Source organism: Scyliorhinus torazame, chromosome 1, assembly GCF_047496885.1.
Source record: "Scyliorhinus torazame isolate Kashiwa2021f chromosome 1, sScyTor2.1, whole genome shotgun sequence".
Lineage (NCBI taxonomy): Eukaryota > Metazoa > Chordata > Chondrichthyes > Carcharhiniformes > Scyliorhinidae > Scyliorhinus > Scyliorhinus torazame.
In genome coordinates this window covers 208,709,313-208,733,283 of record NC_092707.1, presented here as the reverse complement: position 1 = coordinate 208,733,283, position 23,971 = coordinate 208,709,313, and the positions used below count along the sequence as shown (strand labels likewise).

The 23,971-nt window shown below is 48.9% G+C and overlaps 1 protein-coding gene across 8 annotated transcripts in view; it reads right to left on the bottom strand.

The window, feature by feature from the left end:
* The window catches only part of LOC140418616 (adhesion G protein-coupled receptor B2-like), a 1,340,408-nt gene that overhangs the window by 973,146 nt on the left and 343,291 nt on the right, over positions 1 to 23,971 (bottom strand). For 6 of the 8 annotated variants that reach the window (XM_072502156.1, XM_072502149.1, XM_072502159.1 and 3 more), the window contains one exon: positions 23,468 to 23,632. The exons of the other annotated variants lie outside the window; for them this stretch is intronic. In XM_072502156.1, the coding sequence (XP_072358257.1) occupies positions 23,468 to 23,632 (165 nt within the window). The remainder of the gene's footprint in view (positions 1 to 23,467; positions 23,633 to 23,971) is intronic. 8 annotated transcript variants of the gene reach the window in all.

Genomic DNA, 23,971 nt, shown 5'->3' with positions numbered 1-23,971 from the left:
TAACCCCCCCCCCGGCAAGCTGCTGCTGCCATTGACCAAAGTCTATCGTTCTGCCAGAAAGTCTAAGAACGGTTGCCACCGCCTAAAGAACCCTTGTACCAACCCTCTCAAGGCGAATTTCACCCTCTCCAATTTAACGAACCCTGCCATATCGCTGATCCAGGAATCCACGCTTGGGGGCCTCGCATCTTTCCACTGAAGGAGAATCCTTCGCCGGGCTACCAGGGACGCAAAGGCCAGAATACCGGCCTCTTTCGCCTCCTGCACTCCCGGCTCCTCTGCCACCCCAGATATTGCGAGCCCCCAGCCCGGTTTGACCCTGGATCCTACCACCCTCGACACCGTCCTCGCTACGCCCTTCCAAAATTCCTCCAGCGCTGGGCATGCCCAGAACATATGGGTGTGATTTGCTGGGCTCCCTGAGCACCGAACACACCTGTCCTCACCCCCAAAGAACCGGCTCATCTTTGTCCCGGTCATGTGTGCCCTGTGCAACACCTTAAACTGTATGAGGCTGAGCACGAAGAGGAAGAGTTCACCCTCCCTAGGGCATCTGCCCACGTCCCCTCTTCGATCTCCTCTCCCAAGTCCTCCTCCCACTTACCTTTCAACTCCACTACCGAGGCCTCCTAATCCTCCTGCATTACCTGGTAAGTTTCCTAGATCTTCCCCACCCCCCCCCGAGAGCACCCTGTCCTGTACTATGTGTGGCAGTAGCCATGGGAATTCAACCACCTGCTGACTGGCAAACGCCCTTACCTGTAAGTACCTGAAGGTGTTCCCCGGGGGGGGAGCCCGTACTTCTCCTCCAGCTCACCCAAGCTCGCAAACTTCCCGTCCACAAACAGATCCCCCAACTTTCGTATCCCTGCCCTGTGCCACCCCGAAAACCCTCCACCTGTTCTTCCTGGGGCGAACCGGTGGTTCCCCCGTAATGGGGTCCACGCCGAGGCCCCAACTTCCCCCCCTATGCCGCCTCCACTGTCCCCAAATTTTGAGGGCCGCCACCACCACCGGGCTCATGGTATACCTCCTTGGAGGGAGCGGCAGCGGCGCCGTTGCCAGCGCGCCCAGACTCGTACCCACACAGCACGCCGTCTCCAGCCTCTTCCATGCAGCCCTCTCCCCCTCCATCACCCACCATCGTCGCATTGGCGGCCCAGTAGAGGTTGGGCAGCGCCAGCCCCCCTCTATCTCTACTCCGCTCCAGGAACACTCTTCTCACCCTCCGAGTCCCTCGCGCCCACACAAACCCCATTATACTCCTGTTAACCCGCCTGAAAAAAGCCTTCGGGATAAACACGGGGAGGCACCGGAACAGGAACAAAAACCTTGGGAGCACCGTCATTTTGATTGACTGCATCCTACCCGCCAAGGACAGCGGCAACGCGTCCCACGTCTTGAACTCCTCCTCCATTTGCTCCACCAGCCTTGTAAAGTTAAGCCTATGCAGGGCCCCCCAGCTCCTGGCCACCTGGACCCCCAAATATCTGAAGCTCCTCTCCGCCCTTTTTAGTGGGAGCTCGCCAATCCCCCTCTCCTGGTGCCCTAGCTGAACTACGAACAGCTCGCTCTTCCCCATATTGAGCTTGTCCCCCGAAAAGTCCCCGAATTCCCTGAGGATCCTCATTACCTCTGGCATTCCTCCAACCGGGTCCGCCACATACAGCAGCAGGTCGTCCGCATAAAGCGACACCCTATGCTCCTCCCCACCCCGCACCCCCTCCAGTTCCTCGACTCTCTCAGTGCCATAGCCAGGGGTTCAATCGCCAGTGCGAAGAGCAGGGGGGACAGGGGACACCCCTGTCTCGTCCCTCGGTGCAACTGAAAGTACTGGGACCTCCTCCTATTTGTGGCCACACTCGCCATCGGGACCTCATACAACAGCCTAACCCACCTGACAAACCCCTCCCCAAACCCGAACCCCTTCAGCACCTCCCACAGGTACCCCCCTCTACCCTATCAAAGGCTTTCTCAGCGTCCATCGCCACCACTATCTCCGCCTCCCTCTCCCTCGCCGGCATCATGATAACGTTCAAAAGCCTCCGCACATTCGCCTTCAACTGTCACCCCTTCACAAACCCCGTCTGGTCTTCATGGATGATCTGCGGCACACAATCCTCAATCCTCGTGGCTTAGACCTTCGCCAGCACCTTGGCATCTACATTTAGCAAGGAAATCGGTCTGTAAGACCCACATTGCAGGGGATCCTTGTCCCGCTTCAGGATCAAGGAGATCAGTGCCCGGGACATCGTCGGGGGTAAAGCCCCCCCCCTCCCTTGCCTCATTAAAGGTCCTAACTAACAGCGGGCCCAACAGGTCCATATCTGTTTTCTAGAATTCGACCGGGAAACCGTCCGGCCCCGGTGCCTTCCCCGCCTGCATGCTTCCTATCCCTTTGATCAGCTCCTCCAGCCCAAACGGGGCCCCCAGTCCCGTCAGCAGTCCCTCTTCCACCTTTGGAAACCTCAATTGGTCCAGGAAACGGCCCATCCCTCCCTCCTCCCGTGGGGGCTCGGATCGGTACAATTCCTCGTAGAAGTCCCTGAAGACCCCATTGATGCCGACCCCACTCCGTATCACGCACCCTCCCCTGTCCTTAACTCCCCCGATCTCCCTAGCTGCGTCCCGCTTCCGAAGCTGATGCGCCAACATCCGGCTTGCCTTTTTCCCATACTCGTAGACCGCCCCCTGGGCCTTCCTCCACTGCACCTCCGCCTTCCTGGTGGTCACCAGGTCGAATTCGGCCTGGAGGCTGCGCCTCTTCCTCAGTAATCCTTCCTCAAGCTCTTCCGCATACCTCCTGTCTACCCTCACCATCTCCCCTCTCCCTCTCCCAGCCTCTCCCTCTCCCCCGCTCCCTCCGCTCCTTGTGGGCCCTAATGGAGATCAGCTCTCCCCTCACCACCGCCTTCAGTGCCTCCCATGCCATCCCCACTCGGACCTCCGGGTTGTCGTTGGTCTCCAAGTACCTCTCTATACTTCCTCGGACCCGCTTGCTCACCTCCTCGTCCGCCAACAGCCCCACCTCCAAGCGCCACAGCGGGCGCTGGTCCCTCTCCTCCCCCATCTACAAGTCCACCCAATGCGGGGCATGGTCCGAAATGGCTATTGCCGAATACTCGGTATCCTCTACTCTCGCTATCAGCACCCTACTCAAAATGAAAAAGTCGATTCGAGAATAAGCCTTATGGACATGTGAGAAGAATGAAAATTCCCTAGCCCCCAGCCTTGCAAATCTCCAAGGGTCCACCCCTCCCATTTGGTCCATAAATCCCCTCAGCACTCTAGCCGCCGCCGGCTTCCTACCTGTCCTAGACCTGGAGTGATCCAGTGCCGGATCCAACACCGTGTTAAAGTCTCCCCCCCATTATCAGGCCCCCCACTTCCAAGTCTGGGATCCGACCCAACATACGCCGCACAAAACCCGCATCGTCCCAGTTCGGAGCATACACATTGACCAGTACCACCCTCTCTCCCTGCAACTTACCACTTACCATTGTATACCTACCGCCATTATCTGCCACAATGCTCGACACCTCGAATGACACCTTCTTTCCCACCAAGATCACCACCCCTCGATTTTTGGCATCTAGCCCCGAGTGAAACACCTGACCTACCCACCCTTTCCTCAGTCTTACCCGGTCTGCCACCTTCAGGTGTGTCTCCTGGAGCATAACAACATCCGCCTTGAGCCCGCTTAACCGGCCATTCAGTCCCCTTACATTCCAGGTTATCAGCAGGATCAGGGGGCTACCCGCCCCCCTCCCCCGCCGACTAGCCATGACCCCTCCTCGGCCAGCCACGCGCCCGCACCCCACACCTGGCCCGTTCCCCACAGCGGCATACCCCCGTCTCGACCCCCCCCCACACACACTCGCTCCAGCTCCTCCTTGACCTTAGCAGCAGCAACTCGATCCCCCGTCCCCCCCCCCCACCTTAGCAGCAGCAACTCGATTCCCCCCCCCCCCCCCAGGGCTAGGACACATCCTAGCTGGTTTACTCCCCCCATTGCACTTCCGCAAGTCAGCTGACTCCTGCTGACCCCGACCACTCCCGCCTCCCCTTCGACTCCTCCCATTGTGTGGCACACCCTCCTCTCCCGCTCCCCATCCACAGGCTCTCCCCCTCCTCCCTCCGTTCTAAGCGCGGGAAACAATCCTCACTTCGCCGCCGCGCGGGAAAAAGGGCCGCCACCAACCAAAACAGTGCCCAACCCGCCCCATCCACCCTCCCAACCCGAAAGAGAAAAACACAGAAAAGGAAACCCAAAACAATGCAAAGGCACCCCCCCCACCCCCGAACAAAAAATAGGCATAACATATCGACCGCAGTCCCCAATTGCCCATCCCGACCCTCAGTCTGTGTCCAGCTTCTCGGCCTGAACAAAGGCCCACGCCTCCTCCGGAGACTCAAAATGATGGTGCCGGTCCTTGTAGTTAACCCACAGTCGCGCCGGCTGCAACATGCCAAACTTCACCCCCTTCCTGTGTAGCACCGCCTTCAGTACCCAGCCCTCCTCTTCGCCACCTCCGCACTCCAGTCCTGGTATATTCAAACCTCTGCGTTTTCCCACCTGCTGGTCCTATCCTTCTTGGCCCACCTGAGCACACACTCCCAATCGATGGAACCGCACCAGCACCGCCCACGGAGTCTCGTTAGCCTTGGGCCTCCTCACCAACACTCTATGGGTCCCTTCCAGCTCCAGGGGCCCCTGGAAGGACCCTGCTCCCATCAGCGAGTTCAACATGGTGACCACAAAGGCCCCCACATCCGGCCTCTCCAGCCCCTTCGGGAGGCCCAGAATCCGCAGATTCTTCCGCCTCGACCGATTCTCCATCTCCTCGAACCGCTCCTGCCATTTCTTGTGGAGCGCCTCGTGCACCTCCACCTTTACCGCCAGGCGTAAGATCTCGTCCTCATTGTCAGAGATCTTTTGGCGAGCCTCTTGGATCGCCACCTCCTGAGCCGTCTGTGTCTCCAGCAGCTTATCAATAGAAGCCTTCATCGGCTCTAGCAGGTCCGTTTTAATCTCTCTGAGGCAGCGCTGGATAGCCTCCTGTTGCTCCTCCGCCCACTGCCTCCACGCTGCCTGGTCTCCGCCCACCGCCATTTTGTCCTTCTTCCCTCCCTTCTTCGGGTCCACCACCACCTTTTTTGTCGCCCCGCTCCTAGTTAAAGCCATATACTGACGAGGAGCTGTTATTAACTCCTTCCCACACCGGGAAACGTCGAAAAAGTGCAGTTGGGGGCCCTGAAAAGAGCCCAAAAGTCCGCTTTTGCGGGAGCCGCCGAATGTGCGACTTAGCTACGCATAGCCGCAACCGGAAGTCTCGAGAGGGAATCCTTTTGGCAGTGTTCGCTTCACCAATCTGCCCCAAAAAGTCTGTGGAAACTCCTGAAAAAGATCTGAGAGTCCGTTCCAGACGGGAGCTGCCGAATGCGCGACCTACTCCCCCATGGCCGCCACCGGAAGCCTCGTCCCCGCTTCTTCAATGGCCTTGGTGGATCTTTTCACAGTTGTTCCCTCTGCTGCTCGAATTCACCTTTAATAAAGGCCCTCAAGTCAGTTTGAAGCCTTTAAGCTTGCCCTTCCCCCGTCTGCATGCTGGAAGAGGCTTTTGTCTTTCCTGCAGCTCCAGCCAAATCTTTTACTGTTTCTGCTGGGTCTGGTAACCAAGAGACATACCATTCCTGGGGGACACTGTCAGGGGAATGTTGCAGTCTTCTTCCCACACCGGGAAATGTCGAAAAAATTCCGTTGGGGGCCCTGTAAAGAGCCCAAAAGTCCGTTCCAAGCAGGAGCTGCTGAACATGCGACTTAGCTCTGCATAGCCGCAACCGGAAGTCATGATATGCCAGATAAGTGAGAGCCCCAAAGTTAAACTACTGATATAAAAGAGTGTGCCTCACTCCAGTTCACTCAGTTTAGTTGTTTCCAGTAGGATTTCTCACAGTTATTTTGGTGGCAAGGCCAGGTGTTGCAGGAAGAAAACAATGGAGATGAGTGAAGGAAATAATATTGGTAATTTCCCATTATTTCCAAATTCTTTCAGAGTTAATTGAGAAAATGCAAACTGGGAATACAAATGATTGAGGTTTCATTGCTTGTGCAAAGCACAGGCCGAACGATCGTAAATATTGTTTTATCTGTTACAAAATCAGCTTCTTAAAAAGATATAAAAAACTGAGGAAAAGAATGACGTGATTTTCTGGAAAGAATTCTAAGTGTGGTAGAGAGCGAGAATTGACACGAACTTCCTGGCATTCCGCCCAGCGAGGACGGCAACGCAATTCAGCGTTAATTGGTTCACTTAACGAAGCCTCACGGGCTTCTGGCTGCAAATGAAGGCTAACCAGCTGATTCGCCGGGACAGCGCTGGCCAGCCCCTCGCTAACAAGGGCGAGCAGCACTTAAGCTGCACTTGCTCAGCCAACCCCAGCAAGCTTGCAATAATGGCGCTGAGGAGACCTGCCCCAAGATTCGATGATGAGGACCTGGGGAGGCACCTCGATCCTGGAGAATAGCCATAGGGCAGCCAGTGCTGCCTGAGACGAGGTGGTGGCAGCTGTGAGCTTGGGGAGTGTGACCAAGAGGACTGGCCTCCAGTGCCGAAAAAAAGGTCAAAGACCTACACTGGGCAGCACGAGTGAGTAAACACCAATGACCCCCACCCCTCCCAAGGGAGAAACCACCCCCCCCCCAACACCTCATGCGACCCCCAATCCTCCCTCTATCCCTCCCCCTTCAAACCACCCCCCCCCCCCCCCCGCTCCCTTTACATACCCCATTCCGCTACTGTGAACCATGTGTGCCGCTGACGATGCCATCTCTGTATCTCCTCAGCAAAAGCGCTCCCATTATCATCGGGAGAGGGCCCAGATTGGCAGCCGGATGCCGGATTTAAGATTCCTCAACTCCTTTGAGCAGTGTGCCTTGAAGGTGACTGGGGTGGCTGGCGGATGCCACAGAGATGGGGAACCACCAGGCTCCACCTAGTGGACCTGTCAAATGTGAGTTGTTAGTGCTTTGCTGACTGACTGACCCATCCCTTCCACTGACCACATATCCATTCTTGGCAGATCCTCCAGCCGATGGCGCCGGTCCACCCTGTCGGCACTCTCTCCTGCCTCCCACGAGGCCACCTCGGAGGAGAGCTCCGAGGATGCACCTGTTATAGTTGCAGCACAGCTGTCATCCTCACTGTACACCACTGCAGATGTACACAACTCGGTGTGACATGTTAGTGGGCAGCCTTCAGGGGCACAATCTGTTGAGCGCCAAACTGCTACACATCAGATGGAGGCAGGAACCCGCAGGCGAGAGAGTAGTCGGGGGAGGGGGGGGCGGTGGGGGGGCTGATAGATCCCAGGACCCAATTGAGTCACAGCCTGATGCTGAGCCTGTGATATAGAGGTAGCCAGAGCTGATGGAGACAATAGGAAGCAGCTGGGATATTCAGAGGGAGATTTCAGCATCACTCCAGCAGATCCATAACTGCTTGGAGGAGTCCCAGAGACTACAGGCGCAGGAAAGAGATGTTTAGAACATAGAACATTACAGCACAGAACAGGCCCGTCAGCCCTCGATGTTGTGCCGAGCTTTGTCCGAAACCAAGATCAAGCTATCCCACTCCCTTTCATTCTGGTGTGCTCCATGTGCCTATCCAATAACCGCTTGAAAGTTCCTAAAGTGTCCGACACCACTATCACAGCAGACAGTCCATTCCACACCCTAACCACTCTCTGAGTAAAGAACCTACCTCGGACATCCCTCCTATATCTCCCACCCTGAACCTTATAGTTATGTCCCCTTGTAACAGCTACATCTATCCGAGGAAATAGTCTCTGAACGTCCACTCTATCTATCCCCCTCATCGTCTTATAAACCTCTATTAAGTCGCCTCTCATCCTCCTCCGTTCCAAAGAGAAAAGCCCTAGCTCCCTCAACCTTTCCTCATAAGACCTACCCTCCAAACCAGGCAGCATCTTGGTAAATCTCCTTTGCACCCTTTCCAATTCTTCCACATCCTTCCCATAGTGAGGTGACCAGACCTGCACACAATATTCCAAATGTGGTCTCACCAGGGTCATGTACAGTTGCAGCATAACCCCACGGCTCTTAAACTCAAGCTCCCTGTTAATAAACGCTAACACATTATAGGCCTTCTTCACAGCTCTATCCACTTGAGTGGCAACCTTCAGAGATCTGTGGACATGAACACCAAGATCTCTCTGTTCCTCCACATTCCTCAGAACCCTGCCGTTGACCCTGTAATCCGCATTCAAAATTTTCCTCCCAAAATGAATCACCTCGCACTAATCAGGGTTAAACTCCATCTGCCATTTTTTGGCCCAGCTCTGCGTCCTATCAATGTCTCTTTACAGCCTACAACAGCCCTCCACCTCATCCATTCCTCCACCAATCTTGGTGTCATCAGCAAATTTACTGACCCACCCTTCAGCCCCCTCCTCCAAGTCATTGATAAACATCACAAATACCAGAGACCCAGCACTGATCCCTGTGGTACACCGCTGATAACTGGTCTCCAGTCTGAAAATTTTCCATCCACTACCACCCTCTGTCTTCTATGTGATAGCCAGTTACTTATCCAATTGGCCAAATTTCTCTCTATCCTACACCTCCTTACTTTCTTCATGAGCCGACCATGGGGAACCTTATCAAATGCCTTACTGAAATCCATGTATACGACATCAAATGATCTACCTTCATCTATGCACTTAGTTACCTCCTCAAAGAATTCAATCAAATTTGTGAGGCAAGACTTACCCTTCACGAATCCGTGTTGACTATCCCGGATTAAGCTGCATCTTTCCAAGTGGTCATAAATCCTGTCCTTCAGGACCTTTTCCATTAACTTACCGACCACCGAAGTAAGACTAACCGGCCTATAATTACTAGGGTCATTCCTATTTCCTTTCTTGAACAGAGGAACAACATTCGCCACTCTCCAGTCCTCTGGCACAATCCCCGTGGACAGTGAAGACCCAAATATTAAAGCCAAAGGCTCTGCAATCTCATCCCTTGCCTCCCAAAGAATCCTAGGATATATCCCATCTGACCCAGTGGACTTGTCGACCCTAAGGTTTTTCATAATTGCTAATACATCCTCCCTCAGAACATCTACCTCCTCCAGCCTACCCGCCTGTATCACACTCTCATCCTCAAAAACATGGCCCCTCTCCTTGGTGAACACTGAAGAAAAGTATTCATTCAACTCCATGCACAAGTTCCCACTACTGTCCTTGACCGGCCCTAACCAGGTGGTAGAAGTTTCAGCAGGGGAGCATTTCTGGAACAGTGACCACAATTCAGTAAGTTTTAAAGTGCTGGTGGACAAGGATAAGAGTGGTCCTCGGGTGAATGTGCTAAATTTGGGGAAGGCTAATTGTAACAATATTAGGCGGGAATTGAAGAACCTAGATTGAGGGCAAATCAACATCTGACATGTGGGAGGCTTTCAAGTGTCAGTTGAAAGGAATTCAGGACCGGCATGTTCCTGTGAGGAAGAAAGATAAATGCGGCAATTTTCGAGAACCTTGGATAACGAGAGATATTGTAGGCCTCGTCAAAAAGAAAAAGGAGGCATTTGTCAGGGCTAAAAGGCTGGGAACAGACGAAGCCTGTGTGGAATATAAGGAAAGTAGGAAGGAACTTAAACAAGGAGTCAGGAGGGCAAGAAGGGGTCACGAAAAGTCATTGGCAAATAGGGTTAAAGAAAATCCCAAGGCTTTTTACACGTACTTAAAAAGCAAGAGGGTAGCCGGGGAAAGTGTTGGCCCACTGAAGGATAGGCAAGGGAATTTATGTGTGGAGCCAGAGGAAATGGGCGAGGTACTAAATGAATACTTTGCATCAGTATTCACCAAAGAGAAGGAATTGGTAGATGTTGAGTCTGGGGAAGGGTGTGTAGATAGCCTGGGTCACACTGAGATCCAAAAAAACGAGGTGTTGGGCGTCTTAAAAAATATTAAGGTAGATAAGTCCCCAGGGCCTGATGAGATCTACCCCAGAATACTGAAGGAGGCTGGAGAGGAAATTGCTGAGGCCTTGACAGAAATCTTTGGATCCTCACTGTCTTCAGGTGATGTCCCGGAGGACTGGAGAATAGCCAATGTTGTTCCTCTGTTTAAGAAGGGTAGCAAGGATAATCCAGGGAACTACAGGCCAGTGAGCCTTACTTCAGTGGTAGGGAAATTACTGGAGAGAATTCTTTGAGACAGGATCTACTCCCATTTGGAAGCAAATGGACGTATTAGTGAGAGGCAGCATGGTTTTGTGAAGGGGAGGTCGTGTCTCACTAACTTGATCGAGTTTTTCGAGGAGGTCACAAAGATGATTGATGCAGGTAGGGCAGTGGATGTGGTCTATATGGACTTCAGTAAGGCCTTTGACAAGGTCCCTCATGTTAGACTAGTACAAAAGGTGAAGTCACACGGGATCAGGGGTGAGCTGGCAAGGTGGATACAGAACTGGCTAGGTCATAGAAGGCAGAGAGTAGCAATGGAAGGATGCTTTTCTAATTGGAGGGCTGTGACCAGTTGTGTTCCACAGGGATCAGTGCTGGGATCTTTGCTGTTTGTAGTATATATAAATGATTTGGAGGAAAATGTAACTGGTCTGATTAGTAAGTTTGCAGACGATGACGAATGTGATATAAAATAGTTACTTTGGAGATATTAGTTACTGTAATGTAGAGATAGGCCAGTCTCATCCTGGTGAGTTCACAGACAAAGGATTTCAGACCGCATGGCAAAGCAAGGAGGAGGTGTGTCCACCAAAGGAGGAGAAAAGGATGCTGGGTAATAAGGGGGCCAGAGGAAGGGATGAGAAGTGAGCCAATCAGAATGTATGACCAGGTCAGGAGGGGTATAGGATGACCTACGGGAATCGTGTATGTGAAACTTGATACCATTTGAATTTATTTGCAGAATCCCTTTGTCTCTTTGTTCGTTCGCTTTTCCGGGGTGTAGGAGACTAGATGTGTCCTATGCCTCTGTGGAATGAATCAGGCTTGCAAGCCAAATAAAATAACTAATGCTGTACCTGCAAATCCATCTCGACTTTTATTGTCATTTGGTGCCAGAAACCCGGGATTTCTCAAGACGGTTCTGACCAACCGCGAAATCAGAATTAGACTTATTATGAACAGGGAGAGTGGGAAGAAGGGGCCCACAATGTATAGCTGGAAAATGACCGTGCATTGCTTTTTCCCCTCTTCTTATCGTCTGATTAGTCTGGTCACTTTCGGTTGGTACGGAAAGATCGTCTTGACGAAATCAAAGGTCAGTCTGGGGATTAGAAAATTAAACTGATGGGATATCATAATTGATAGTTCAGTTTTGGGTTAATTGTGTTGTTGACGACTGATGTGACTTCAACAGATGAAGGTTCAGTTAAATGAGTGTTTTTAAATCTGAAGAGGATTCCATTCCATGTGTGAGTTCTGATTCGGCTTGGGTTAGGTTATGGGTTGATGCGACATCTAAATAAAGATGGTTCAACTCCATGTGTGAGTTCTGATTCGGCTTGGGTTAGGTTTTGGGTTGATTCAACATCTAAAATAGATGATTCAATTCCATGTGTGAGTGTTTTAAATCTATAGTTGATAAAGCTAAAATTGTACCCTTGGACTGTAGTGGCGAAAAACGCAGTTCTGAGGACTAGTTGAAATTATGGGGAATTGCTTGGATACATTTCAAAACAAAGAACATCCATAGAACTGGATGCTGCATGTTAGTTAAAGCAAAAGTCTCTCAAAGGGTTAACAGCAGCAGCCAAAGTTAAAGACGACAGACAGTGTTTCTCACTCAGGCCTTGAGATAACAGCAGCAGCCTGTAGTGTCATCGGATACCTTTCCTTTGAGTCAGTGAACTCCAGCAAAGTTACGTTTTGAATTAATTAAAGGAAACCAGTGGGTTTCTCCACCTCTTTGATAAAAGTTATTATTTTCGAAAGCAATTGATTGAAATTGCCAGAATCTTAAGTTTTACTTACTTGAAATAATGTTTATCTCATTTTATTTGTGAATTAATAGAAACTTAAAGAAACTCACTGACACCATTTTAAAAAGTGTAAATCTGGAGATGACAGTTGACTTTGCTCCGGTATACATCACTGCAGCTAACTGCTCCCTCATTGAAAGCAGCCAACATTTTTGAGAATGTAAGAAAAACTTGTTAAAAGAAAAATTGTTAAGATAAAGAATTAATTAAGTTGGAAATGTCATACAAGTTTGTGTTAAGCAAATCGTAAATTTAGTTCTGAGTTGAGATCAGAGCTAAGCTTGCAAGTTGCAGTAATTCAATTTGAATTTTCAAACATTTTAAGTTTTAAAAGAACACTGTTAGAACATTTTCAATCATTTTGCCAAGGCGCAAAAATTGCCATTGGTTATAAATAAGCAAATAAAAAAAATATATATATAATTTTAAAAAAAGAAAGAGCCAAAGTATTAAAGCTAAAGAGTTAATTAGGTTATGGAGACAATATTGTCAAGAGGAAAGAGATAAGATCATGTTATCAAGTTGGCAGGACAATGCCCTTAAAATGGGAATTCCAATTAGTGAACAGGGTAATCAAAAAACATTACAGGTCTTGAAAAAGGAATGTGCATTCAAAAAAACGCGCAGGTAAAGACAGGAAAGGCTCGGGTCAAACAAAAGATGGGCTACGTAGTTCAATGGCTGGCCTTGAATTGACAGAAAATGACCAATTTGATAATTTGAAAATGTCAGCAAAGGATTTTGACTGCACCTGTAGCATTGTCTGCACTAATTCCAGAACCACCAGAGTATAATAATTTATATCCAGTCACTGCTCCCCAGATCCCAATCATGCCAGTCACTCCAGCCCTTTTGGTTGATAGTGTGGGTCCCGATTTACCATCTTCACGATCAGTAGGGGAAGAGGAGCTCTGTTCCACAAGCCCAGTTAGCTCTAGGACCCGATCTCGGACAGCGAGAGAAGGGCTTGATCCTAACCAGAAACAATTAAGCATACCACCTGAATCCCTTCAGACCAAGGGGAAACTGCAAATTTCGAGAACAAAAGGAGATGCCAGGGATGATTCTGAAGAGAAAGAACTCCCTCTAGTGACAGGGAGGGACGTCGAAGTCTTGGAAGAACCAGAGGAAATAGCTAGAGTGCCCCCTGGTGAGACTCAGAGACAGTTGCCGATTAGGAAGATACCAAACCTTGACGCAGTGACTGCCGGGGCCCAGCCCATGATAGACGTTTATTTCCCATGGACACCCAGTGAGATGATGGCTATTATGGCTACAATCCCAGATAGAAAAAAATCTCCTGCTGCTTTCGTGGATTCCCTGAGAACTACCATCTCAATTTATCAAGCTGATTCTCGGGACCTCTGGGCCCTAGTCCAGCAGGTTTTAACCCCAGCAGAGTACCTCAATCATCTTAATCACTTGAATTATGCTAGCCACGCCGCACTTCAGCAAGCCCATGCGTTAGACGACGATAGAGGGACACAAATCCTGAATGCGTTGAATAGCACATTTCAAAAGCCCATAAATATTTCTGCTATCTTAGACCTAAAACCTAAGAAGATTGAAGAGCCAGAGGAATTTCTGGAACGTTTTAATGAAATCTACCGTGGGCAGTCAGGCGATTTGCCATATCAAAATGGTCAGAATTCCCCTCAATATTGTGCTATGTTAATGCATTGCCTACCACCTTCCGTGGCGACTGCTGTGAAATGTAATTACATGAATTGGACAGAGAACGACCCTTTCCAGATGGCAAGGGAAGTCAGATTTTATTAGAAAGAGGGTGTAGGCCAGGAAGGAGGCTCAGTTACAAAGATTAAGACTGAGTATGTAATGAAAAAGGATGATCCGCGACCCCAACAAGCGGCAGAAATGGTAGCTTACCAGCTGGAGCCCCAATATTGTGACTTTGGGTGTGTGGATCAGCGAGGGGGAGGATATCAAACCCACCCAAAGGGACCCTCAGCTCCTTTTTATGGCTCACCGTATGCACCAACAGCTTTACAACCGCCGCCCCCTCTGAGGGGCCATTGGTCGACTGGGAGACAAGGACGGGCAGATATAGAGGGAGCAATGCATGTTTTAATTGCGGCCGTACAGATCACTGGCAACAGGAATGCCCCTTTAAAAGACAGGCAGCAGAAGGAGACTACCCGACCCAAAGGAGGGGGTACCCACCAAGGGGAGGACAGACGAGATACACTGACTTCTCCCAGGCAAACCCTTTCCCAACACAGGATTGACTAGCTAATTTAGTCATAAGGACTCTCCAATCGGACGGGGTACCTATTATCTCTCTGCAGATAGGAGATCAACATTTGTAATCGACACTGGAGCAGCCATGTCTTCGGTACAATCAGAACTTCGACTACCACTATCCGACCACATCCAGCATTTGTCGGGGTTCCAAGGACAGGTGTGTGAGTATCCTATTTCTGAACTTGTGACAGTCACTTACGAGAATAAGTCTGCAGATCATCAGTTTGTAGTGACTACTGGATTGGACTGTAACTTGTTGGCCCGAGATTTACTGTGTATCTTCCAGCTACAGCTAGAGTACGGAGACGAAGGGGTAACGGTCCAATCATGGAGGATGAGACAACAGTGCTATATTTCTATCAAAGGATTTCAGACCGCATGGCAAAGCAAGGAGGAGGTGTGTCCACCAAAGGAGGAGAAAAGGATGCTGGGTAATAAGGGGGCCAGAGGAAGGGATGAGAAGTGAGCCAATCAGAATGTATGACCAGGTCAGGAGGGGTATAGGATGACCTATGGGAATCGTGTATGTGAAACTTGATACCATTTGAATTTATTTGCAGAAATCCCTTTGTCTCTTTGTTCATTCGCTTTTCCGGGGTGTAGGAGACTAGATGTGTCCCATGCCTCTGTGAAATGAATCAGGCTTGCAAGCCAAATAAAATAACTAATGCTGTACCTGCAAATCCATCTCGACTTTTATTGAGGCCAGACTGACGGGTAAAGAAATTTGAATATTGTCAATGACACAAAGGTGAGTGGAATTGCGGATAGCAATGAGGACTGTCAGAGGATACAGCAGGATTTAGATTGTTTGGAGGCTTGGGCGGAGAGTTGGCAGATGGAGTTTAATCTGGACAAATGTGAGGTAATGCATTTTGGAAGATCTAATGCAGGTAGGGAATATACAGTGAATGGTAGAACCCTCTAAAGTATTGAAAGTCAGAGAGATCTAGGTGTACAGGTCCACAGGTCACTGAAAGGCGCAACACAGGTGGAGAAGGTAGTCAAGAAGGCCTATGACATGTTTGCCTTCATTGGCCGGGACATTGAGTATAAGAATTGGCAAGTCATGTTGCAGCTGTATAGAACCTTAGTTAGGCCACACTTGGAGTATAGTGTTCAATTCTGGTCGCCACACTACCAGAAGGATGTGGAGGCTTTAGAGAGGGTGCAGAAGAGATTTACCAGAATGTTGCCTGGTATGGAGGGCATTAGCTATGAGGAGCGGTTGAATAAACCCGGTTTGTTCTCACTGGAACGAAGGACGTTGAGGGGCGACCTGATAGAGGTCTACAAAATTATGAGGGGCATAGACAGAGTGGATAGTCAGAGGCTTTTCCCCAGGGTAGAGGGGTCAATTACTAGGGGGCATAGATTTAAGGTGAGAAGGGCAACGTTTAGAGTTAATGTACGAGGCAAGTTTTTTACACAGAGGGTAGTCGGTGCCTGGAACTCGCTACCGGAGGAGGTGGTGGAAGCAGGGACGATAGTGACATTTAAGGGGCATCTTGACAAATACATGAATAGGATGGGAATAGAGGGATACGGACCCAGGAAGTGCCTGATAGGATTTATCCTAGGATTCTCTGGGAGGCCAGGGAAGAGATTGCTGGACCTTTGGCTTTGATTTTTATGTCATTATTGGCTACAGGAATAGTAGCCAGAGGACTGGAGGATAGCAAATGTGGTCCCTTTGTTCAAAAAGGGGAGCAGAGACAACCCCGGCAACTATAGACCGGTGAGCCTCACGTCTGTAGTGGGTAAAGTCTTGGGGGGGATTGTAAGAGACAAGATTTATAATCATCTAGATAGGAATAATATGATCAGGGGTAGTCAGCATGGCTTTGTGAAGTGTAGGTCATGCCTCACAAACCTTATCGAGTTCCTCTGAACAGGTAGACGAGGGTAGAGCAGTTGATGTGGTGTATATGGATTTCAGTAAAGCGTTTTTTTTTTCATAGAAGTTTACAGCATGGAAACAGGCCCTTCGGCCCAACCAGTCCATGCCGCCCAGTTGAATTGAACCATGCTGCTGGCCTGCCTTGGTCTGCTTTCAAAGCCAGCTATTTAGCCTAGTGGGAAAGCAAATGGAATGATGCCCTTTATTTCAAAGGAAATGGTGTATGGAATTAGGGAAATCTTGCTAAAACTACAAAAGGCATCAGTTAGACCACACCTGAAATACTGTGCACAGTTTTGTCCCCTTATCTGACAAAATATATACTGGAAATGGAAGCAGTTCAGGGAAGGCTCACCAGGTTGATCCTGAGTCTGGAGGAATTTTCTTATGAGGAGAGTAGGTTGGGCCCTTATTCATTAGAGTTTGGAAGAATGAGAGGCAACCTTAGTGAGACATATATTCCCAGAGGCCTAGACAGTGTAGCTGCTGAGAGGCTGTTTCTCCTATTGGGAGAGTCCAGGCCCAGAGGTCATAATCTTAGAGTAAGGATTCGCCCATTTAAGACGGAGATGAGGAGAACGTTCTTCTCTGAGGGTAGTGAATCTGTGGAATTCTTTATCGCAGAGAACTGTAGAGGCTGGGTGTCGTATGTTCAAGGCTGAGATAGTGATATTAAAAAAAAAATCAATTAAGGGGAAATTTAGTTTGGCCAATCCACCTACCCTGCACATCTTTGGGTTGTGGGGGTGAGACCTACGCAAACACAGGGAGAATGTGCAAACTCCACACGGACAGTGACCCGGGTCCGGGATCGAACCGGGTCCTTAGCGCTGTGAGGCAGCAGTGCTAACCACTGCACTACCGTGCTGCCCCGTTTGGAATTAATGTGATGAAACAACGTACAACTCAATGAGGAACCAGTTCAGTCTTTGTGTAAACAATTAATAAAATAATATTAAAGTAAAAGAAAAGAAAAAATACTTGACAAAAGACTAATATACACTATGACACTTCAGTACATGAATTAGTATACACATCTGAAGTTACCTCTTGTTCCCAAAATATGCCCACGTTCCCGTAACTCATCTAAGACATGCCCTTTCCCAAGCAACATCCAATTTTAGTAACTCAAGAGGTTATAGTTACCACACAATACCACTGAGGTGGCCTAGTCTAGGACGGCGTCTCCTCCTGGTTCAGTAAAGGCACAAAACTGCATTTTTTAGAGGAGAATATCTGCAATCTGCTGTGGCTCTAAATGTGAGCTGGAACAGGCCTCCGAGCACTGATGGAACTGCCTGTCTGGCTGTTAAATGGAGGACTAGCCTCTCTTCCCACTGAGGACACAAATCAGATCCCAGAAATGTTGGAGAATGAAAGGTTTAGTGAGAGGGAATAACTAAGAGAGATCAACATTAGTAGAGAAATGGTGCTGGGAAAACTGATGGGATTGAAGGCGGATAAATCCCCAGGGCCTGAGAATCTGCATCCCAGAATGCTTAAGGAGGTGGCTCTGGAAATAGTGGATGCATTGATGGTCATCTTCCGGGATTCTATAGACTCTGGAACTGTCCCTGCAGATATATATTAATGATTTGGATGAGGGAACAAAATGTAACATCTCAAAGTTTGCAGATGATACCAAGTTGGGTGGGAGGGTGAATTGTGACGAGGATACAGGGATCCAACAGCATGATCTGGACAGGTTGGGCGAGTGGGCAAATCAATGGCAGACGCAGTATAATTTGGATAAGTGTGAGGTTGTTACTTTGGAAGCAAAAACAGGATAAGGTTTGATAAGGTTCTCCACGGTAGGCTATTGCAGAAAATACGGAGGCTGGGGATTGAGGGTGATTTAGAGATGTGGATCAGAAATTGGCTGGCTGAAAGACAGAGGGTGGTGGTTGATGGAAAATGTTCAGAATGGAGTTCAGTTACAAGTGGCGTACCACAAGGATCTGTTCTGGGGCCGTTGCTGTTTATCATTTTTATCAATGACCTAGAGGAAGGCGCAGAAGGGTGGGTGAGTAAATTTGCAGACAACACTAAAGTCGGTGGTGTTGTCGATAGTGTGGAAGGATGTAGCAGGTTACAGAGGGATATAGATAAGCTGCAGAGCTGGGCTGAGAGGTGGCAAATGGAGTTTAATGTAGAGAAGTGTGAGGTGATTCACTTTGGAAGGAATAACAGGAATGCGGAATATTTGGCGAATGGTAAAGTTCTTGGAAGTGTGGATGAGCAGAGGGATCTAGGTGTCCATGTACATAGATCCCTGAAAGTTGCCACCCAGGTTGATAGGGTTGTGAAGAAGGCCTATGGAGTGTTGGCCTTTATTGGTAGAGGGATTGAGTTCCGGAGTCAGGAGGTCATGTTGCAGCTGTACAAAACTCTGGTTCGGCCACATTTGGAGTATTGCGTACAGTTCTGGTCACCGCATTATAGGAAGGACGTGGAGGCTTTGGAGCGGGTGCAGAGGAGGTTTACCAGGATGTTGCCTGGTATGGAGGGAAAATCTTATGAGGAAAGGCTGATGGACTTGAGGTTGTTTTCGTTGGAGAGAAGAAGGTTAAGAGGAGACTTAATAGAGGCATACAAAATGATCAGGGGGTTAGATAGGGTGGACAGTGAGATCCTTCTCCCGCGGATGGAAATGGCTGGCACGAGGGGACATAGCTTTAAACTGAGGGGTAATAGATATAGGACAGAGGTCAGAGGTAGGTTCTTTACGCAAAGAGTGGTGAGGCCGTGGAATGCCCTACCTGCAACAGTAGTGAATTCGCCAACATTGAGGGCATTTAAAAGTTTATTGGATAAACATATGGATGATAATGGCATAGTGTAGGTTAGATGGCTTTTGTTTCGGTGCAACATCGTGGGCCGAAGGGCCTGTACTGCGCTGTATCGTTCTATGTTCTATGTTCTAAGTGTAGAAGATTGTAGTTTAGTCGGGCAGCATGGTCGGCACGGGCTTGGAGGGCCGAAGGGCCTGTTCCTGTGCTGTACATTTCTTTGTTCTTTGTTCTAACCTCACCCTGGTCATTCTTTTATTTCTCACATAAGAGTAAAAAGCCTTGGGGTTTTCCTTGATCCGACCCGCCAAGGTCTTCACATGTCCCCTCCTACCTCTCCTAAGCCCTTTTTTTTAGCTCATTCCTTGCTACCTTGTAACCCTCAAACGACCCAACTGAACCTTGTTTTCTCATCCTTACATACTCTTCGTTTTTCCTCTTGACAAGACATTCAACCTGTTTTGTGAACCATGGTTCCCTCACACAGCCATTTCCTCCCTGCCTGACAGGGACATACCTATCAAGGACATGCAGTATTTATTCCTTGAACAAGCTCCACTTTTCATTTGTGCCTTTCCCTTGACAGTTTCTGTTCCCATCTTATGCTTCCTAATTCTTGCCTAATCGCATCATAATTCCCCCTCCCCCAATTATAAACCTTGCCCTGCTGTATGGCCCTATCCCTCTCCATTGCAATAGTGAAAGACACCGAACTGTGGTCACTATCTCCAAAGTGCTCTCCCACAAACAAATCAAACACTTGGCCCGGTTCATTACCCAGTACCAAATCCAATGTGGCCCCACCGCTTGTCGGCCCATCCACATATTGTGCCAGGAAACCCTCCTGCACACACTGCACAAAAACTGCCCCATCTGAACTGTTTGACCTATAGAGGTTCCAATCAATATTTGGAAAGTTAAAGTCACCCATGACAACTACCCGGAGACCTCCACACCTATCCAAAATCTGTTTTGCAATTTCTTCCTCCACATCTCTATTACTATTTGGGGGTCTATAGAAAACTCCTAACAACGTGACCGCTCCTTTCCTATTTCTAACTTAAGCCCATTTTACCTCAGTAGGCAGATCCCCCTCGAACTGCCTTTCTGCAGCCATTAAACTATCCTTGATTAACAATGCAACTCCTCCACCTCTTTTACCACCTTCCCTACTCTTACTGAAACATCTATACCCCAGAATTTCCAACAACCATTCCTGCCCCTGTTCTAACCATGTCTCCGTAATGGCCACAACATCGTAGTCCCAAGTACCAATCCACGCTCCAAGTTCACCTACCTTATTCCGGATGCTCCTTGCATTGAAGTAGACACACTTCAACCCACCTTCCTGTCTGCCGGTACACTCCTGCGACCTTGGTACCCTCCTCAGTACCTCACTACTCTCAACACTGGCTTCTTGACTACAGCTCGTTTTCCCACCCCCCTGACAAATGGGTTTCCTTTATGACGTTCTGCGGGACATGTCCCGCTCTCAGATGGGAATGGCCGAGGCATTGAGGAGCTTGTCCCAGTCGCTGATGGGCATTGGCGTGGCACTGCAGAGCATGGCCAGTCACTGAGGAGCATCTCCAAGGGTGTCGACACGATGGTGCAGACCATGGGGAACTGTCAGGGCTGGCAGAGCAAGATGATGCAGCGGCAGCCGGGGCTCGAACCAGCCGCCACTCCGTCCGAAGTTGAACCTCATGGCCCCATGAGCACCAACCGGGAGGAGGGGGCGCTGGGTGCCATCTGGACCCATCCCATGGAATGATGACAGTGGCCACAAGCTCCCCACGAGTTCCACCCTGCTGATGAGGCTGCGTCTCAAAGTCAGCACATGGGACAGGGTGACACGGCTGAGCATGCGCCGCCAACAAGTGAGCCGGGGCCCTCCAGCCCCAGAGCCCCTCGAGGGCACCCAGCGGGGCGTCGAAGGCCACAGCACGTGGTAAGCAGCTGGCTGCCTCCACCTCAGCTGTGCACCCTGAGGAGACATGTAGGCATAGCGGCAGAGCTACGAGGGTCAAGCATGTTGAGGATCACAGAGAGTACCGGGGAGGAGAGGGGCGGGGTTTGGGGAGGAAGGACCATCGGGAGAGTAGGGAATTGTATTACATATTAAACACCCTTGTGCACAACCATTATGATGCCTGTCACTTTCATCCACAGTACGGGCTGACGTCCGAACCCTTGGCCCATCTCGCCAGGCATCTCCCCCTCCCCTTGGCACCCACCCACCCTCCAGCCGTGGATATGTTCCCTAGGTATTCGTATGTTGGCTGCTGCATGTGTGATGTTGCCTCCCACAGTTTTCAAGCACAGTGTCCAGCCATCAAGGTGTGATTGGGATGCTGGGCAATGACTCCCACATGCTACATGGCCCGCCCACCCACGGGAATCCATTTGGGATGTGTGTTGTGCTATTTAAACACGATTGCCAATTCCCTATTACCAATAGCCTTCAGCCGCACAGCCAGAGGCCTTGGCAGTCAATGGGGGCTTTGGGTGGTCATTGAGAAGACGGGCAGGGGCAAGGGTTGCCCCCGGAACGGGTAAACATGGTGATGCCGCGAGTGGTTGCCCCTGGTTGTCCCCCAGCGCCTACCCCCCACCCTCCTATGATGGCCCACCCCTGCAGAGGGTCCCCCATCCCCAACCAAGGGTGCCCCACCCCCACCGAGCACTGGGGTGGCAAGCCCAGCACCCTGGGCTCTTTTCCTGTGAGCAAAGATGGCTACTCACCTCCTCAGCTCCCCACAGAAGTCCTCCGCCAGGTTCACGTTTTTCAAAAGGAGTACTAATCGGCGCCAGCGTGACCACTTGCCAGGGAGGCCTCTGAATGATAGGAGGCCATTGGATATGGGTGGCTCCCGTTAATTGCATGGAAATAGGGCTTAAGTGGTGGTAATTGGTTTCTCACCACGCTACGGCTGGTTGCATCGCAAAATAGCACCTGGTACCGTTCTCGTTTTTGGTCTCTCCGCTATTCACCGGCCCGTTTCACTTGAATGAGAGCGTAATGAGGCCGGAGAATCGCACCCCATAGCTCTGTTCTGACCTATAGATACCAAATCAGATACCAAATTCTGTGAACATGCTTAAAGCATCTTCTGGTTCATCTTTTGGTTTAATTTGCAAATTATAGATTTTTAAAATGTTTTTTGTTGTTATAAGCAGTTAAATACTTTTGTTCAATGTTACGTGTTTTTTTCAAGAAAAACAAAAAGGAAATGGATGGTATAAGGATGCATAATTCCTAAAGGAGGAAATCACTGGAGTCAATCAAAAAGCACTGAAATACTCGAAACATGTTACTGAAGCAAAGCATCATCTCAATTACAGACTCAACAAATAGCATTGAGTTTGCTGTTAGGAGTGGTGGAACAGACTGAACTAGCTCTCAGATAAAACATATCCTTCAAATAAAACAAGAACAAAATATTTCTGATGCTGTTAATCAGAAATTAGAATAGTGAATGCTGGAAATGTGCAGCAGAACAGGCAAAATCTGTAGCGAGATTTGACATGAAAGGGGAAGAATTTAAAGATGCAACAGTTTTAAGTACAGAGGCATGGAAAGAAGGGAATGATGAGGAGAAAAGACAAAAGGGAAGGTTTGTGACAAGGAAGAAGGCAGGAATGATTAAATAATAAAAGAGATGTTGGTGCAAGACAAATAGGAGTGTCAATGAGACAAGCACAGAAGCAAAAGATGGATCTATTCTCGAGGAGCTGAGAGTGGCACCAGCAGAACCATAACCAGCGTCCTCCATCCTCCTTTCAATCACTTCCTCTTCATTTGCTTAAAACTTGTTGCATCTCTAACTTCTTTTGTTTCTGATGAAAGATCATCGACTTGAAACGTAAACTTTTTTTTGTCTCCAGAGATGTGCAAAGTCCACTTAGTATTTCCTGCATTTTCCTTTAAATACAAACAAGGTTCAATGACCTATGTGGAAGTCCTAATACCATTTGGTCCCTTTCAAGGAAATAAGAAATATGAAAAACTACAAAACTATTTTAAAGTACATCAACGGCAAGGCAATTTCACATCTAAAAATGTATTGAGAAAACATTGTAAGACAGTGAGAATAGAATTGTCAAACACTTTGCAGACCTGGGTTCATGTCCCTCCCAGAAAGCAAGTATAGGTATCTCTGTAGGTTGTCAAATGGGTTCAAGTGTCAGGTTCGTACAGACAACAGAAAAGGGCTTTCAATTCTATCTCAATTTTAAAAGGAAGAGTAAGGTTCATCAAACATGTCTGAATCTGAATATGCCCAATTATAAATAAAATCTAAATTGTCCCAGGTAAAGGCTTCCTATTAAGTGAAATGACTTGTAGCAATAATTCAGCAGACAATAAGCCTGATTTTCATATCTCAATGCACTCACTCCCATCCCTCGAAGCAAAGGAAGCAATGTTTCTGTCCTCAAATACACATTCTGAATATATATACAATTAAAATAAATTTTTATACCAACCAGGGCAGAGTGCAATGTTGCAGAGTTTGGTTTGGAGCTCTGGGCCCTGACACGTTTTCCCTCCGTGTTGTGGAGCAACGCACATCCGAGATCTGGTTCTCGATCCTCTCCCACAGGTAACTGAGCATAAACTCCATGGCGACCATTCCTCCCAAAGACCATGTACTACAACACAGTGTAAATCACATGAGGGATCTGTCACCACAGAGCGCTAAAATAATAAATACAACTCTTTCGTCCTGAAGATTTACTGCAGTATAAAATACGAAAATGTGATGTTTTTTTACTGAGATAGATAACTGTTGGACATTGTTGCTCTCTTAATATTAACAAAATAAATTTCAAAACATCTTATTGATAATTTGACTGGAATTATCTCACCTAAAATTTCAATTCAGGTGTATTTTCAGTGCTTGCAGTGGAGAGTAATGCTCAGAGCACTAATGCTCCAGCCTGCATTCCTTTCAAGCACAGTTCTCAAATCCAGGAGAACTGAATTTACGC